Source organism: Aotus nancymaae, unplaced genomic scaffold (assembly GCF_030222135.1).
Source record: "Aotus nancymaae isolate 86718 unplaced genomic scaffold, 86718_ANA_hifiasm-v0.15.2.pri h1tg000076l, whole genome shotgun sequence".
Lineage (NCBI taxonomy): Eukaryota > Metazoa > Chordata > Mammalia > Primates > Aotidae > Aotus > Aotus nancymaae.
The window spans coordinates 926,296-942,356 of NW_026988491.1; the positions used below are offsets into that span (position 1 = coordinate 926,296).

At 44.5% G+C, this 16,061-nt stretch overlaps 1 protein-coding gene across 2 annotated transcripts in view; it reads left to right on the forward strand.

Annotated features, from left to right (window-relative positions):
• Positions 1 to 16,061, forward strand: part of MYO18B (myosin XVIIIB) — a 285,467-nt gene that overhangs the window by 243,771 nt on the left and 25,635 nt on the right. For both annotated transcript variants that reach the window (XM_064367868.1, XM_064367869.1), the window contains exons 40-42: positions 758 to 888; positions 12,243 to 12,287; positions 13,649 to 13,786. In XM_064367868.1, coding sequence (XP_064223938.1) covers positions 758 to 888; positions 12,243 to 12,287; positions 13,649 to 13,786 — 314 coding nt within the window. The remainder of the gene's footprint in view (positions 1 to 757; positions 889 to 12,242; positions 12,288 to 13,648; positions 13,787 to 16,061) is intronic.

The window sequence follows — 16,061 nt, forward strand, 5'->3', positions numbered from 1 at the left end:
CTTTTTTTTTCTTTTTTCTTTTTCTTTTTGAGATGAAGTCTCACTCTGTTACCCAGGCTGGAGTGCAGAGGCGGGATCCATTAGGATGACTCCCGAGTAGCTGGGATTACAGGCGCCCATCACCACGCCCAGCTAATTTTTGTATTTTTAGTAGAGATGGGGTTTCTGCATCTTGGTCAGGCTGGTCTTGAACTCCTGACCTCGTGATCCACCTGACTCGGCCTCCCCAAGTGCTGAGATTACAGGCGTGAGCCACCGTGCCCGGCTCATCTTTGCTTTTGCTGCTGTTGAGGACAGCAAGGTGGGAGTGCCTAGAAGACAGACTTGAAAGGAAACCGTCTTTGCTATGATCTCCTCATGACCTCCTGCAACAGATTTATCCCTGGGGCTCAGCTTCCTAAACCAGACTCCATGACCCTGCTTGGTTTGGACGTTTACTCATCCATCCAAGATGGGCTGAGTAGCCACTGTACATGGTCCCGGGGTCAGATGCACTGGGAGCAGCACCACCTGCACAGGTGAGCAAGCTCTCTGTGCCACGCCCTGGAGCATCTATTTCCTCATCTGTGAAACATGGAATACCTGGCCGAGGATCCTGTAAACCTGTCTGCAGAGAGAGCCTCTCATGGAGAACCAACCACTTAATAGGTGCTCAGTGAACACTGGGCTCAGCTGGGGGCATGCTTCTTCCTCAGTGTGTGCATGGGTGTGCATTTCCTGTCCAAGGCCAACATGTGCATGTGTCCTCTGTCCCCAGGAGAAGTACGTGGAGGAACTTGCGGCAGTGAGGCAGACCCTCCAGACAGACCTGGAGACGTCCATTCGGCGGATTGCTGACCTGCAGGCAGTCTTGGAAGAAGTGGCATCCAGTGACAGTGATACTGAGAGGTAACTTACTAGGGGCTGGATGAGGCTGGGCACAGCAGGGTGGGCAGCATCCTGGGGAGCTCTATACCCTTTAGCCTGGCTGGGGCCACATTCACTGAGAAATCTAAAGATGTTCTGGGGCTGGAAGCATCACTGGCTTACTTGGGTGAGGAGAGTCTGGATGGTATTAACCTCTCCTTGCTGTTGCAAAAACCTCTCCCTCCAGCTCACCAAGCCTTTGGTGAAGCAATGTGACTGGAACGAGGACTTCAGTGTACGGTCTTCGGCAAGTTCCAGGTCCAATCTTGGCCTAATCTGTAAAATGTGCATAATAATATTAGGATGACCCACATGCAGTTGCCAAGATTGGACTATTTTTGACCAATAGACTGGAGGTTTCGTATATTCGATCTACCGCCTATTTCATAGGGCAGTTAGCAAGAGTTAATTGCGTTCACGGATGAACATGACAGGTATGTAAGTGCTATATAAGGAGAAGCTATGTTTGTACAGAATAGTGGACATTATTTTACAAGGGCTGTGGCTGATTCAAGGGTGCAAGTTTGGGCTGGTGATCAGCGAGATCACCCAAGTTCAATGGCCGGGCTTCTCACCTTCTCACCTTTCTCTGCTGGAGTCTTAAGCTACTGTGGGCCACAGGTGGACCACTTGATTGGGAAGAGTTTAAGGTATCCCAGCTGGGTACATGGGTCCAGGCTGTCTAGCTCCTACAGCATTCTGTTCCCAGAAGCTGCCTTTCTACCCTTGGCTTATTGCTTCTCCAGGAACCACAGCTGCCTGTCTTGCCACATATCCCCGCCCCCAATTTAGCCTCTACGGTAAAGCCTGGGTAGCAGAGAAGGCACTTTCTTCACATAGCTTTGCAGTAGGAACCTGCAGATGTGGTTCCCTCCTGCTGCCTGCAAGCTCCCCCTGTCCACCCCTGAGCAGGCCACATTAAAAGCCAGTTTTTCTTGGTCTTCCTCTCTGAAGACTTTGATGTTTCTGCAGCCAGAACAGTCAAGCATCAGTCCTTGGGATGCATCCCTCTCTGTTTCCATATGGGGATCCTGACTACAAAGAAGTTCAAGGTCATGCAGCTAATTAGTTTCATACACTGAGCTAGAACCACAGGTCTGCTGAGTTTCCTACCCAGACCTTTGCCATTCACACCTCTCTTGGGGGTGGAGGCAGGGGCAGCTGCTGACCTTTGGGACAGGTGGGTGTGAGACAGGCGAGAGCAGCTGAGAGGGATGCAAATCAGCTCTAGTTGAGCCAGCAGGAAGAACCAGACGTCTATATTGTCTATATTAGAGCTGACTATGAATAGTCAAAGAAAAAAACTGGGAGAAATACACCAGCATTCTAACACTGAGGAAAGGCGTTACGGGTGACAATTTTTTTTTCTTCAAGTTTCTTTATATTTTCTGAAATCTGTGCAATGAACATGAACACACATCTCCAGCTCCACTAGTACTCTCTTTAGGAGATTTTGCTCGTATAAGTTATGTACTCTATATGCCAAATTTTAGAATGCGCATAACCTCCTCCCTTGATGCAGTCCTGAACTGGTCATAGCTGTTGAGGGATTTGTGATCTCAGGCTCTCCAGTGAAGATATCTGAGCGCAGCAGGAGCAAGACGGTGAGCCACTGGACTCTAAAACGTTCTTGGCCAGGCACGGTGGCTCACACCTGTAATCCCAGCACTTTGGGAGGCTGAGGCAGGAGGATCACTTGAGACTAGGAGTTCAGGAACATCCTGGGAAACATAAGGCGTCCCCATCTCTACAAAAACTCCTTTTAAAAAAATCAGGCAGGCGTGCTGGCACCTGGAGTCCCAGCTACTCAAGAGGCTGAGGTAGGAGAATTACTTCAACCAAGGAATTTGAGGCTACAGGGAGCTGTGATTTGTGATTGTGCCACTGCACTCCAGCCTGGGAGACAGAGCGAGACCCTGTCTCAAAACATAAGTAAATAAAACTTCATGTTTTTGCCTCTAAATAAAAGACTTCATCTTATAAAAAAGTTTTTCAATTTGTGCAAAAGTGGCTTCCATGCACAACCCAAGTATTCCCGCCATTCCCTGCGAGTTTGCAGAGCTGTCAAACTGCTGGTGAAAGGGCAAATTCTGATGTTGCAGCTGCCTTCCAGCTCATGATCACGTTCAGGATCCCACCTCCAGGGGCCCCTCCTCCTGTTTTATTAGTGCCGTGGCAGAACTTGCTGTAATTACAAAAACGCCTTTTGTCAACATTACTTGTTTGATGCTTGGGCTGGCTTCTCCATTCATAGAAACAATAGAGCTTTGGCATGAATTACAACAGGAATGAATGGCTGTAGTTACTATCATCTTTGGCCAAAGAGCAAAATGTTTAAATTATTTTCACTTGCGTAGCAAGAGATTGCTTTTCTAGTAAACAAAGTTAAGTAAACATAACAAAATTGGAAGGAGGCAGAGGGTCCATGCTTGAAGTGTGGGTGACAGGCTGGAAGAAGGTACAACAAGAAGCAAGGGACAGTGTCCATCAACAGATGCATGAATAAAGAAAATGTGATACGGATACACAATGGAGTACTATTCAGCCATGAAAAAGAATGAGATTCAGTCATTGGTAGTGATGTGAATGGAACTGGAAGTCATGTTAAGTGAAATAGGCCAGACACAAAAAGAGAAACATTGTCTGTTCTCACTTATTTGTGGGATATAAAAATCAAAACAATTTAACCCATGGTAATAGCCAGTAGGAGGTGGGCTGGCTAATGGGTATAAAAATATACATGGTGAAACCCCGTCTCTACTAATACAAAAAAAAATTAGCTGGGCATGGTGGCGCATGCCTGTAATCCCAGCTACTCAGGAGGCTGAGGCAGGAGAATTGCCTGAACCCAGGAGGCGGAGGTTACGGTGAGCCGAGATCGCGCCATTGCACTCCAGCCTGGGTAACAAGAGCGAAACTCCGTCTCAAAAAAAAAAAAAAAAAAAATATATATATATATATATATATATATATACTTAGAATGAATGAATAGGGCCTGGTGTTTAATAGCACAACAGGATGACTAGTCAATAATAATTTAATTGTCCATTAAAAAATAAACAAAGGAGTATAATTGGATGGTTTGTAACACAAAGGATAAGTGTTTGAGGGTATGGAGTCCCCATTTTCCATGATGTGTTTATTATGTATTGCATGCCTGTATCAAAACATCTCATGTACCCCCTAAATATGCACACCTACTATGTACCCACAAAAATTGAAAAATGAAAACATTATAAAATGAAAAGGGAAATAAGAAGCAAGGGACAGAGATCTCACTGGGGGAATGAGATCCTGGTGGTGAGGTCACAGAAGGTTGCAGGCATCACTCCAGTCTTGGCAAAGAGCGAATCCCCTCTGGCCTTAAAGGGACCCTGCTGCCACCCTCATCCTAACAAGAGACACCTTTATCTCTGTTCTGATCTACCCTTTCTGAGCTCCATGCCCTGGGCACGCAGGAATCCAATCTGAATTTTTTCTGTCTCACTTTTCATGATCTTCTGTCTCTAGGCCCTTAAATCTTCCTCCCTGCTGGCTTCTGATGTTGTTTTTCCTTGACTGGATCTCTAGTTTCCACATGGCACCTGCCTCATAACTGGAAGGAACATCACCTGCATTTCAGAGTTGCTGTGAAGTGTGAAATGGCTACAGAACGCCAGGTGTAAAGAAATGCATCTTGTGCCTGTACCTGGAAAAACCCCGTGCAATGTGTAGGATTATTACAATTGGAATTCAAGGAAGAATTTGAGAAGGAATAGGCTCTGCACGTCAACAGGTCTGATTGCCAGTTAGAGATCTAATGGTTAATTTCTGCATGACCTTGGGCAAGTTATTCAGCCTCTCTGAACCTCAGTCTCTTCAAATTTAAAATGGGTTAATAAGAAGAAGCAAATGAAAAAATACGACTTCGTAGCACAGTACCTTGCACATAGTAGGGGCTCATGCAAATGATGAGAATCATCAATTGCATTCATTCATTCATTTGATAAATTCTTACTGAGCATCTATTGCCTGCGAGATGCTGTGTTAAGTGCTTGTTTTATTCCACTGGCTTCTTGTTATCGTTATTCTCCCTCTTACACGAAGCGAGGTTAAATAACTTGCCTGAAGTCAGGCAGAAATGAACGTTTGGAACTGTGTCTAAAGCCCAGGTTGGTTGAATTGCCGAGGCATGGAGAGAAGAGCCTAGGGGTGGTCCTGCTTTTATCAAACCTGCATTCTGATGGATGTATTTGTGTGTGTGTGTGTGTGTGTGTGTGTGTGTGTGTGTGTGTCCAAAAGTAAAGTGCACAGACTGATAAATAAAACATGAAAATACAATTGCAGTTATGAGGGCAGAGAACGTGGTGCTGTGATCAAGAGCAGGATAGGCAGATATAGCCTCCAGAGAGGAAGGTGTTGGCGTTAAGACCTGAATGGGGAGAAGGGGCCAGCCTTGGGAAGGCTTGGAGAAAATGAGTAAGGGCAAATCAAGGCACGTTTTAGGAAGCGAAAGGAGACCCACGTCCCCCGGAAGATAAACACGGGAGCAGCAGCCCTCTTGCTCCCCTTTTCTCTTTTTCCATCCTGCCTTCCTCTTTCCCTTTCTCCTACCCCTCTTGTCTTCTGAACGCGTCCCATAGAAACCCACTGACACCTTCCGTTTCTTCAAGTGCCCCAGTGCCCCAGTGCCCCAGGCAGGACTGGCCACATCATTTGTAGGGTCCAGTGTGAAGTGAAAGTGTGAGACTTGGCGGACACGGTGGCTTATGCCTGTAATCCCAGGACTTTAGGAGGCCAAGGTGAGTGGATCATTTGAGGCCAGGAGTTCAAGACCAGCCAGGCCAACATGACAAATCCCTGTCTCTACCAAAAATACAAAAATTAGCTGGGTGTGGCTGTGGTCACCTGTAGTTCCAGGTGCTTGGGAGGCTGAGACAGGAGGATGGCTTGAATGAGTGAGGCAGAGATTGCAGTTAGCCAAGATGGTGCCAGTGCACTCCAGCCTGAGCAACAGAGACTTTGTCTCAAAAGAAAAAAGGAAAAAAGAAAGTGTGGGGCTCCTGGTTCAAAATTATTAAAAATTTCAGGCTGGGTGCTGTGATTCACACCTGTAATCCCAGCACTTTGGGAGGCCAAGGCGGGCAGATCACGAGGTTAGGAGATCGAGACCATCCTGGCCAACGTGGTGAAACCCCATCTCTACTAAAAATACAAAAAATGAGCTGGGCCGGTTGCACGTGCCTGTAATCACAGCTTCTTGGGAGGGTGAGGCAGGAGAGTCGCTTGAGCTGGGGAGTCGGAGGTTGCAGTTAGCCAAGATTGCACCACTGCACTTCAGCACTTCAGCCTGGTGACAGAGCAAGATTCTGTCTCAAAAAAAAAAAAAAAGACAGTGACAGAAGTGCATTAAACCAAAATGTGGGCCCTTCTGGGCATGGGTCGTAAGTACCTAAAGCCAGCCTTGACCTCAGGGTGGTACTTAGGGAGCATTTCCTAATTCTCAGCAGGCCTTGATCCTAATATGTTGACTTAGAACTTGGATTTGAGGTGGAAACACAGTGTAGATTTCAATAATATCACAGAAATGGGAAAACTGAGAAAAAAAAGATGTCCATGAGGTCTCAACACATTTCAAAGAATTAATATTGTATAAGGCATGTTCTTGGATCACAGTGCGATTAAATTGGTTATAAACAATGAAAAGAAATATTTGTGTTGCTAGGTTGTAAATCCACAGTCCATAGTAGAAGCCCTGGCTCCTGCCCAGGTCCCAGTCTGTATTCTCCCACTTGCTAGCAGCTCCACGCTACACTTCACTCTTAATTGCCTCATCACCCTTGGGTGAGAGGTTTGGATTAGAGCCTGAGGGACTGGTTCAAGGTACTTCTCCTAACAGAGTTCTCAAGTATAATGGTATTCAAACCCAACCCAGGAGAGAAACAGACACACACACACACGCACGCGCGCACACACACACACGAGATAGAGAGAGAGAGAGAGAGAGAGGGGAGAGAGATGCTTCAGCTGCAGATGAGGTTCTTTGAAAGACTTGTTCAAATTACAAAAAGTCACATTTCCCCATGTTGGGAATTAGATCTGAGTGTAACAGGCAAGGCTGGAAATGTGGCTATGTGCTGAGAAAGCCAGGTGGCCTATGTGGCGACATTTAAACATGTGCTTTCCTGCACTAGGGCCCTGTGTTGTAACTTGCACTGTGACATCAACCTCCTTAGATTAATGGAGAAATGCTTTAAGCCAGTCCCCCAGGCCTGGGGTACACTCGTTACTCATGGAGGGAGGAATGTGCTGGCTGACAAGCAGCCCCATCTATTCCTGGCCCAGGGGCTGTGGCTGCACTGTCGCCTTGGCTAGAGGGTAAAGGGGTTTGGGTGAGATGTGGAGAGGTCAATGAATGACCTCTTACTCTTGGGTCAGCTGAAAGTGCATCAGTACCAGCTGGCCGAATCTGAGATGGATGCTCTGAAAAAAGAGTCATCAATCGCTTTGTTGAGTATAAGTTGGATGTTTTCCAACATACATCCTTTTATAACCTGGCTAAAATTAGGCTGCAGTAGGACAAGTGGAAAGATCTGGGTCTAGCCAAAGATTCTGGTTGCTACTGAGGGCCTGCTTCTGAGTTAATGTATTCATCAGTTGTTATAGTGAACCCCAAGTTTCTCTTCAAAGAATCAGTATGTCAGTATGTTCAGCTCTCTTATTCTTTAATTCTTTATTTTAAAGTTTATCTTCCTTGTAATTGCAGTAAACAACCTTCTCCACTGGTTCTAATCAGTAGATCCCATCTCTTCCCCCGGCCCCCGGCTCCGTCCTGACTCATCCCGGTCACCTGCTCCAGTCACCTGCTCTGGTCACCTTCTTTGACCTAGGTCACCCCTAGCTACCTGCTGTGACCCACCTGTAACAGTCCTTCCCGCCAAAACACCCACCCTGCCCCTCCAGCTCGGACACCCGCTCTCTTTAAAATAGCCATTTGGGATTAGTCTAGCTTGTGTGGTCTAACCCTAGCCAACAGGGGAATGACACAGCAGTAGGGGTGACCCCCGTCAGGCATAAGTAAGTACCCACCTTGTCCAAGCATGCGGCCACCATCCCTCCATCCGTACATCGCACCCTTCTATAGAAGTAAACTGCCTTGCTGAGAGGATGTATCTTGGAGTGCTATTTCTTTTGCCGCATCAAAATTTTACTTATAACAGAGTAGACCCAGGCTCTGTCCAAACTGCAGAGTTGCTTGCTGCATAGTAGAACAATCATTGGAACTGCCAGCAGCTCTTTTCCTGCAACTTTTTACCTTCTAGTTTGTCCTCCGTGAGTAATGAATGTGTTCCAGGCCTGGGAGAACAGCTTAAAGCCTTTCTATTAATCCAAGAAGGTTGATGCTGCAGTTCAAGTTACAACACAGGGACTTAGCACCACATAATGCCTGTTTAAATAGTGCTGCATAGACCGCCTGGCTTTCTGAGCGTGTTTCTAGCCCATACATTCAGCTAGTAGGATTCACAGGGGTCAGGGCTCCAAACTACTTTATCTATTCCAGCGTTACAGGAAATAATGATAATTATGGGAATTATAATTATCTTGAGAAATTACTTTGTGCAGGTACTTTGCTACCTGTTTTGCATATGTTGTCCTCAAAACAACTCTCGCAGGTTCCTTCCATTATTATTCCCAGTTTGCAGATGAGAAAACTGAGAAGTCAAGAAACTTGCCCCAATCCGTGCAGTAAGTGATGAAGCCATTATCTGATTTCCAGGCTGACCCCATAACCTATACCACTAACGGCCAAGCTCTGCTGTCATGTCAGATGTAACCTGCTTCCTCTTTTCCCTCGTCAAGGTCTCTGTTCTCTACCCAGTAGCTGCCAAGACATTAAGGTGAACTTGTGTCTGTCACTGTGAGATGGGGCCAATGAATTTATTTCCCAGGCAACATTTGCGTTCGGACTGGAATTGTCTGGCAAAGACTGACCCTGAAGGAGTACATCTGAAGACATTGACTTAATTATCTTGCTCATCATCAAGCCCCTGTTTACAAATTCCTGGCACAAGTTCTTCTTTTTTTATAAAAAAGCCACTTGCAACAAGGGGAGAGAAAGAACCACTGACCGCGTGTCAGGAGATGAGGGTCCCAGACAGGTGCACCACCAAATGAATCAGGACAATGGACAGGTCATCCGCCCTTTGGGCCTCTGCCCACTCAGCAGAAAACAATGAATGGAAGCCTTCTGTGTTGGGACGGGGGTATAGTAGGGAACAAACAGGCATGGACTTGCCTTGTGGAGCCTGCAGCCCAGAGACACTTTCTTCACATGGTAAAAGGCTCAATGGATTTCAAACTCCCTCTTTATTGTAGAATTCCTTTTTTTTATACCAAAGCAAACTCATGAACAAAATTTTAGCTTAGGATGGAGTGCAGCCATCCTCTGATTGGAGTGAGAGAGGAAGGTCTGGGGATAATCCTTCCTCCTAGGTCTCTTTTCTTGACGCCTTCGTACTGACACTTTTCATGGGGTCTCCCAGAACTCGAGGGCTCCATGCACCATGGTGTACAAACTCAAGTACTTTCCAGGACCAATAACCTATGACTTATATAAAGTCAGCATGGTAGTGAGTTCTACCCATGTGGTTTAATGTTTCTCAGGAGCAGACAGAACAAAGCTTCCTGCTGCTTCTACCTGAAAGCCTTTGTTTCCCTCCTGTCCCAAAGACTTTATTCCAGGTCGTCTCATGATAAAGATGTTAGATGCCTTCAGCATTTGTTCATACAATAAATGCGTGCTATAGTTCCCAAAGCTCTCCTTAATTCAGCCTCCTTATTTTAAACATTCTCTCTCTCTTTCTCTTTTTTTTTTTAAGTCCATCTCAAATTGTAGGAAGTGTGTGGTCCAGGCCAGAGACCACTCTTGTTATGGACAGTATTTCATCATGAATAAACAAATAGACCACCTGGGTTTGACTTCAGCCTTAGATATTCTGTGCAAATTTAGTGAAACAGGTTCACAGGTAAAAGCGACCAGTGTGCAGATACTATAAAAATGTAGGATTAATAAGGGTTCATCTTTTTTATTTATCCTTGTGCCTAGTTCTTTTCCAGAGTCAGAAGCTTAGGAGGGGCTAATAATGATTGCTGATAATCTAGCCTCTTACAAGATTGCCTCTTTTGATTCTTCACATTGTGACATTGTGTTAAGGGTGTAGCAGTTGTTAGCAGTGCAATGTTGGGTCATGCCTCCTGCCTGCTTCTTTGTCATGTAAACTATTGGTATGGTAAATGCAGATCTTTCTGTTAAGGTAGAAAAAGTATTGAGATCAGCTATTGTAATAGAGTCTGGAGGGAACTGGAAGACAAACTCTAAATGAAGAGAGCTTAACAAAAGGACTATTTGCAAAGGCGTGAGGAAGCTCTAAGGAATAGGTGGTGCAGCACCTAGGGAATAGCAGCAACTGAGAGCAGTAACTCTTGCAAAGTCTGAAAGGAGAAGAAGAGGGTGCAATTGCTGGAATCCAGAAAGAAAGAGAGATAGAGAGAGAGGCTGATAGGAGGAGCTCTGGCCTTTGGTTGACAGTTGGAGGCAGTAGAGAGAAATCCAGAAATTCAGGACAATAAGTACTTCAGCTTCCCTCTCTTCCCTCCTTCCTGTCAACTGTCAGCTGCATTCCTTATTGGCTGAGCCCAAGAGAAAGCCATGGGACAGGGAACCCATTGATGGTGTCCATACAGATCAGCCCCCTGACACATAGTGGGTCGGAGAGCAGGAGTGTGCAAAAGAGTAAAGAGATGAGAAGATGCCCAGCATGATCAGACATTATGGAGTGAATGGGTCTCTAGTGCTGGAGAAGAGCCCCTTGGAAGAGGGTGAATGTGAATGCTGAGTCCACCCATAGGGCTGGTACTTATGGAGTTGGCCAGGGTAGATAGTGGACAGGAACTAACACCAGCATGTGCTTTGATTAGTTACTGGGCTATAAAGACTTTTCTGAGTGCTGGGTTCAAGTAAAGACTGGTGTTTAGACAAAGCAGGTGAGGAAGTACTGAAAATGTAAATGAATGGATGACTGTGTTCCGATGAAACTTTTTTCCTATATGGAAACATATTCTCTTGTTTTGGGGATTAGGGTATGAACGTCTTTAGAGGCCATTATTCTGCCTCCCACGAGGTCATTCACAAAAGGTGCTTTTGTTCTATTGCAGAGTTGTTTTCTTTAAAAGGGCAGATAGTAAGTATTTAGCCTTTTCACGCCATATGGTCTTTGTTGCACTACTATTATGGTGCAAAAGCAATCAGAAACAAAAATCTCTATTTATGAAAATAGATGATAGGCTAGAATTGGCCCATGGCTGTCGTTCACTGACTTTTCTTCTGTTGGATTCACCAAGCATTGTCTGAGAACTTCTGGTCTGGCTGAGCTTTGGGGCTGAACTCTGGAGCTAAAGTATAAATGAGTTGTTCTTGGTCCACAAGGGATGTTGGTCACTGCCTGGTGGAAACAGATGCATGCAAATAGAAGACCCCAGGATGACGGGCCTTTGAGGGTGGGAGCCAAGGAGCAGCAGGTGCATCTCTTGGAGGAAACAGCTAGGTCTTCTAAAAGAGGACTTGTCCAGATTACAGCAGAGAACACTGTGAGGCCCCAGCCTGACGATCCAGATTCAAATGATGTCTTAGGTGTCTGAGGTTTGCGGTTTGACTGTCTACACCCACCCACTGAACAGTCACATGCTGGTTAGGAGCATGAGCTTAACAGGCCCGGGATCAAAAGCTGTGTGACTTAGACAAGCATCTCAGGTTCCTCATCTCTAACATGGAGACATATGGAGTAGGTAGATAAGATTGTGTGTGTAGCATATTTGTTGAATGGAGGGATGCTCTCTAAAGAATAGCTACTGTCATAATTACTTTTGGAGTTTCCCACAATGCCCTGGGAAGCTGCTCTGCCCTGTGTCTGATTTGCTAGCACTCACAAAGAACATACAGCAAATGCCTTGCTTGTAGCAATAACAATGCTATTAATAATAGCAGCACTAGTTGTACTAAAACAAGAGTCGCGGTAATGGTCGCTACCACTTAATTAGCACTATCTATTTGCCAGGAACCATGCTGAGATCTTTACAAGGGTTATCTCACTTACTCTGCTCCACAACAGAGCCCTTTATTTGCCACATTTTAGGAAGGAAGAAAGGAAGCTCAGAGAAGGCAAGTGACTTCCCTGAGATCACACAGGGGGAAAGGTTGGAAGTGAGACTCACACCCATGTCTGTCTGAAGTCAATGATCATGTTCTCAAGTCCCTGGCAGCACAAGGATAACAGATTCTTTCTTCTCTCTCTTACTAGTGTCCAGACGGCAGTGGACTGTGGCAGCAGTGGCAGAAAAGAGATGTAAGTTAACCCCAACTAGAACTGAGCAGCTGGCAAGAGTGAGCCCCTGGTCCTCTGTGTCCAGTTTGTGGAGGGAACATCCATGTCCACTTAAGAGAATTATCAGTGATGCCCTTGAGACTAATGCCTTCATGGTCATAACATACAGCACTAGGGACATAGTATTGAACTGCCCTAGTTTCTTTTAGACAGAAAGAAGCCTATGCCTTCTCATACCACTGTCCTCAAACACCTTCAAAGGCTCCCTATCGCCCCAGAGTAGACTTTTTACACTGACGTTCTGAACCTTACTTTGCCCTCTAGCTGTGATTCCTGCTTTCCATATGGTTTATGCCCTGATCTTTATGACCTCTGTACCTATGTGTACGTGAATCCTTCCACCAAAAATTCCATTCTTCTGTCCCTGTGTGGCCAAGCCCCAACCTTCCAAGAAGATGTATCTCAAATATCACTACTCAATGTCTTTCCTTAGGCCTTTGCAAAGGAAATCAAGGCCCCTTCTTTGAAAAAAAAAATTATTAATGTTTTATAGAGGGACAGAGGGTAGATTCTAATAAAACTCATCCTCTGTGCCTCTATAAAACATTAATAATTTTTAAAAATTGCATGGCTATGTATAGAAATGGAGTCTCGAGGACAGGTTCAATGTTAAGTTCATGTGGACAGCTCCCCTCCCCAAGGTGCTTGGCATACATAGAGTATCCTATAAAAAACACTATATATGTTATTATATATATACAACACACACACGTAAATCATATTAATATATGAAGATACACACATGCATATACACGCACACACACATATACATAATATTGAGTGAGTATATCAACTAACGTGGATTCATTGAGGAGCTGTGAGGGCCCCCTCTCTTTCTGTGCTGCTTTCAGAATTAGGGGACATAAAAGTAAAGTCCCCGTTTATAAAGATGATCCAGCTAAGGTAAGGAAGGAGTTAAGACCTTTACACTTGCTATATTCCTTGAACATATCAAATTCAATGCCAAACTTTACTCCCACATTGGAGAGACCTCGACATTTGAATTGGAGTGTGCATCTCCTCAAGGAAGAGTGCCATGATTAATAGCATGGGCATTGGAATAAAAAGGAACAGGGTTTGCATCCCAATTTCATCATTGACTAGCTGAGCAACCTTGGCCAAGAGCCAAATGGGCCTCTCCAAATCTCAGTAATTCCATCTGTGTAACTGTGGCAGCACTGGCTCCTACTTCTCTATGGTGAGTGAAGTTATGCAGGTATATCACTTAGTACAATGCCTGGCTTATGCTATGGGCGAATATCTAATTACTGTTGTTACTGTGGTTGTCACTGTGCTGATGGTGTCCTGCAATCTTATTCTAGGGATAACGTCTCCATCCTCAGCTCCCAGACAGAGGGCAGTCTGCAGTCCTGGTTGAGCTGTAGTCTGTCCCTGGCCACAGATACTGTGAGGACTCCCTCTCGACAGTCAGCCACCAGCAGCCACATCCTCAGCCCCAGGTAAGAGTGTCTTCTTGCTGCCTCTGGATGGCCAATAGCTTGAAGAATCTCTGACTTTGCAAGTTGTTGTTCAAGTCTTTCACTTTCTCTGGCATAGGCAAGAATAAGCATGGTCCCGAAAGTCTAAGGTATAACTCTGCCACTTCCTGGCTCTGTGACTTTACGCAGATCCCTCTCTGAAACTCTACTTCCTCATCTGCGAAACATGGAATATAATTTTATTTACCAACCCAAATGGTTGAAACAATAAGGACCTAATGCTGTCCTCTCTGGAGCATGGTTTTCCAGGTTTTTAAATACCACAGGGTGAACATTTTTAAAAATAGTAATAGTTGTTCTAGTTGCCTTCTATTTAAGGCAAGTCATATTCTTTTCTCCATTTATGGGTAATTACAGGTTCAAAAAGTTTTTAATAAACATATTCACTTCCATTTTTTTTTTAAATGGAGAGTCATTATGAAGAAATTGGGCTAGACGATTTATCACCTGGAGATTTTAGCTTTATTTAGATTGTAGCTTTATTTTTAGTTATATAATTTCCTTACCATAGAAAGGGATGAATTCACATGTGGCCTGATACGGGACCCTCACAAATCTACAGGGTTGCCAACAATAATTGCCTCCAACAAATGGGCCTTTGGATTCACCCTTAGTTGCACAACTTCAATCATCCACCTTCCCTCTTGCTTTTCAGCTCCATTTCTCTGAGCTCACTTGGTTTCCCTTTTCAAAGGTGGCCCTCTTGTAATTAAGAGTAAATGGCCATAAATCAGATATTATGGATTAAGAGATGCATAATTAAGATGAAATGCACACAGTTTCTGTGAACAGAAGGACCAATGTGATAAGACTGAAAAAAAATCACAGATTCATGGAGCAAACCGAGACAACCCCTCCTGGCTCAAAACATATTTGCTTTGATACAGGGGACGTCTTTACAGAAAGAAGGGAGTGGGAGTTTATGCTAACCTTTTGGGCATATTTGGCAAATGGTAAATGGTGCATGTCTGCTGATAATCTTAGGCTGAAAGACTTGATGTGAAAATATCAAAGAGAGGTTCCAAGAATGGGGTGCTTCTGGGGAGTTAATTAAAGCAAGGTTATCTGATTACTGCTCTTAATTAAAAACAAAGGCCTGTATGAAGAAGGGAATTGTGTCCTCTGTGAACTCCAAACTATGAGGACTTTATTTCTTCTGGAAACTAAATACCTTTGCTTTAGCTTGTCTGCCAGTGGCAGCAGGAGAATTGGAGGCAGCCAGAGAAGAATGTGAATCCTCGTTAACCTAATAACCAAGTTTCATAATTATAATTATATTAGGGTACATGATAAGGATCCTAGCCTATGAATCACAGTCTCACATAAGTTGTTTGGCACCTGTCTGAATGGGAGGTAGTAGTGTTGTGGGACAGCCCACAGACAAAACCTCTGGAACACCAAACTGGGAAGGAAGGGGTGTTTATTCAGCTGGCAGCTGCAGTGGGTCTGAATGCTCCAAATAGCCAAGCTCCCCTAACAAAGAAAGTCCTTGCCCTTTTAAATGCTTACAACTCTAGAAATTACATGTGAAAGGATCTTGATCCATGAAGTAGGCGTAGGGTACGTGACTTAGTTGGGGGTGTGACCATGTTTAAGTAAAAACAGTACCTTCTGGAAAGATTTCTCCATACCATGCCTGTGATCTACAAGAGTGTGATTAAAGGTGGTGCCCGGTCTACCAGCCCTTACTTCTCCTGTTGAAATGCAATGTAGAAGTCTAGGGGGAAGGGATCTTAGAAGCTTAAGAGGATTAAGGGTCTCCTTCCTCAGTATGGTATGGTGGTTTCTGTGCAGGATCTGAAGTCAGAGGGTCTGGATTCCAATTCTTTTTTTTTTCATTTGCTGTAAGTGTTTAAGATATAATTGATAATTGTCAAATAACAAAAAGTAATGGCCCATTGAAAAGTTTTAGAATTGTTATTCTATACAGAGATTCATCTTTGAAGTGTTCTGGCTGCTTCCAAATTCACTGAATTCTGTAGCACTGAACTAGAAAGCATAATCTATAGGAAAACATATACAATGTATAGTTTTTAGAGTAAACTTTTAAAGAACAACAAGACAAAGCAGTACATGTAACTTTCAATAAGCATTTATTAACTCCTTACTATGTATGGACCTGGGCATAGATTTTAAAATAATATTCCGTTCTTTATTTGCATATCTGCAGCTGTGAGATTTTGGGCAAGCTGCTTAACTTCTCTGTTCATGTTTCCTCCTGAGTAAACCATGATTG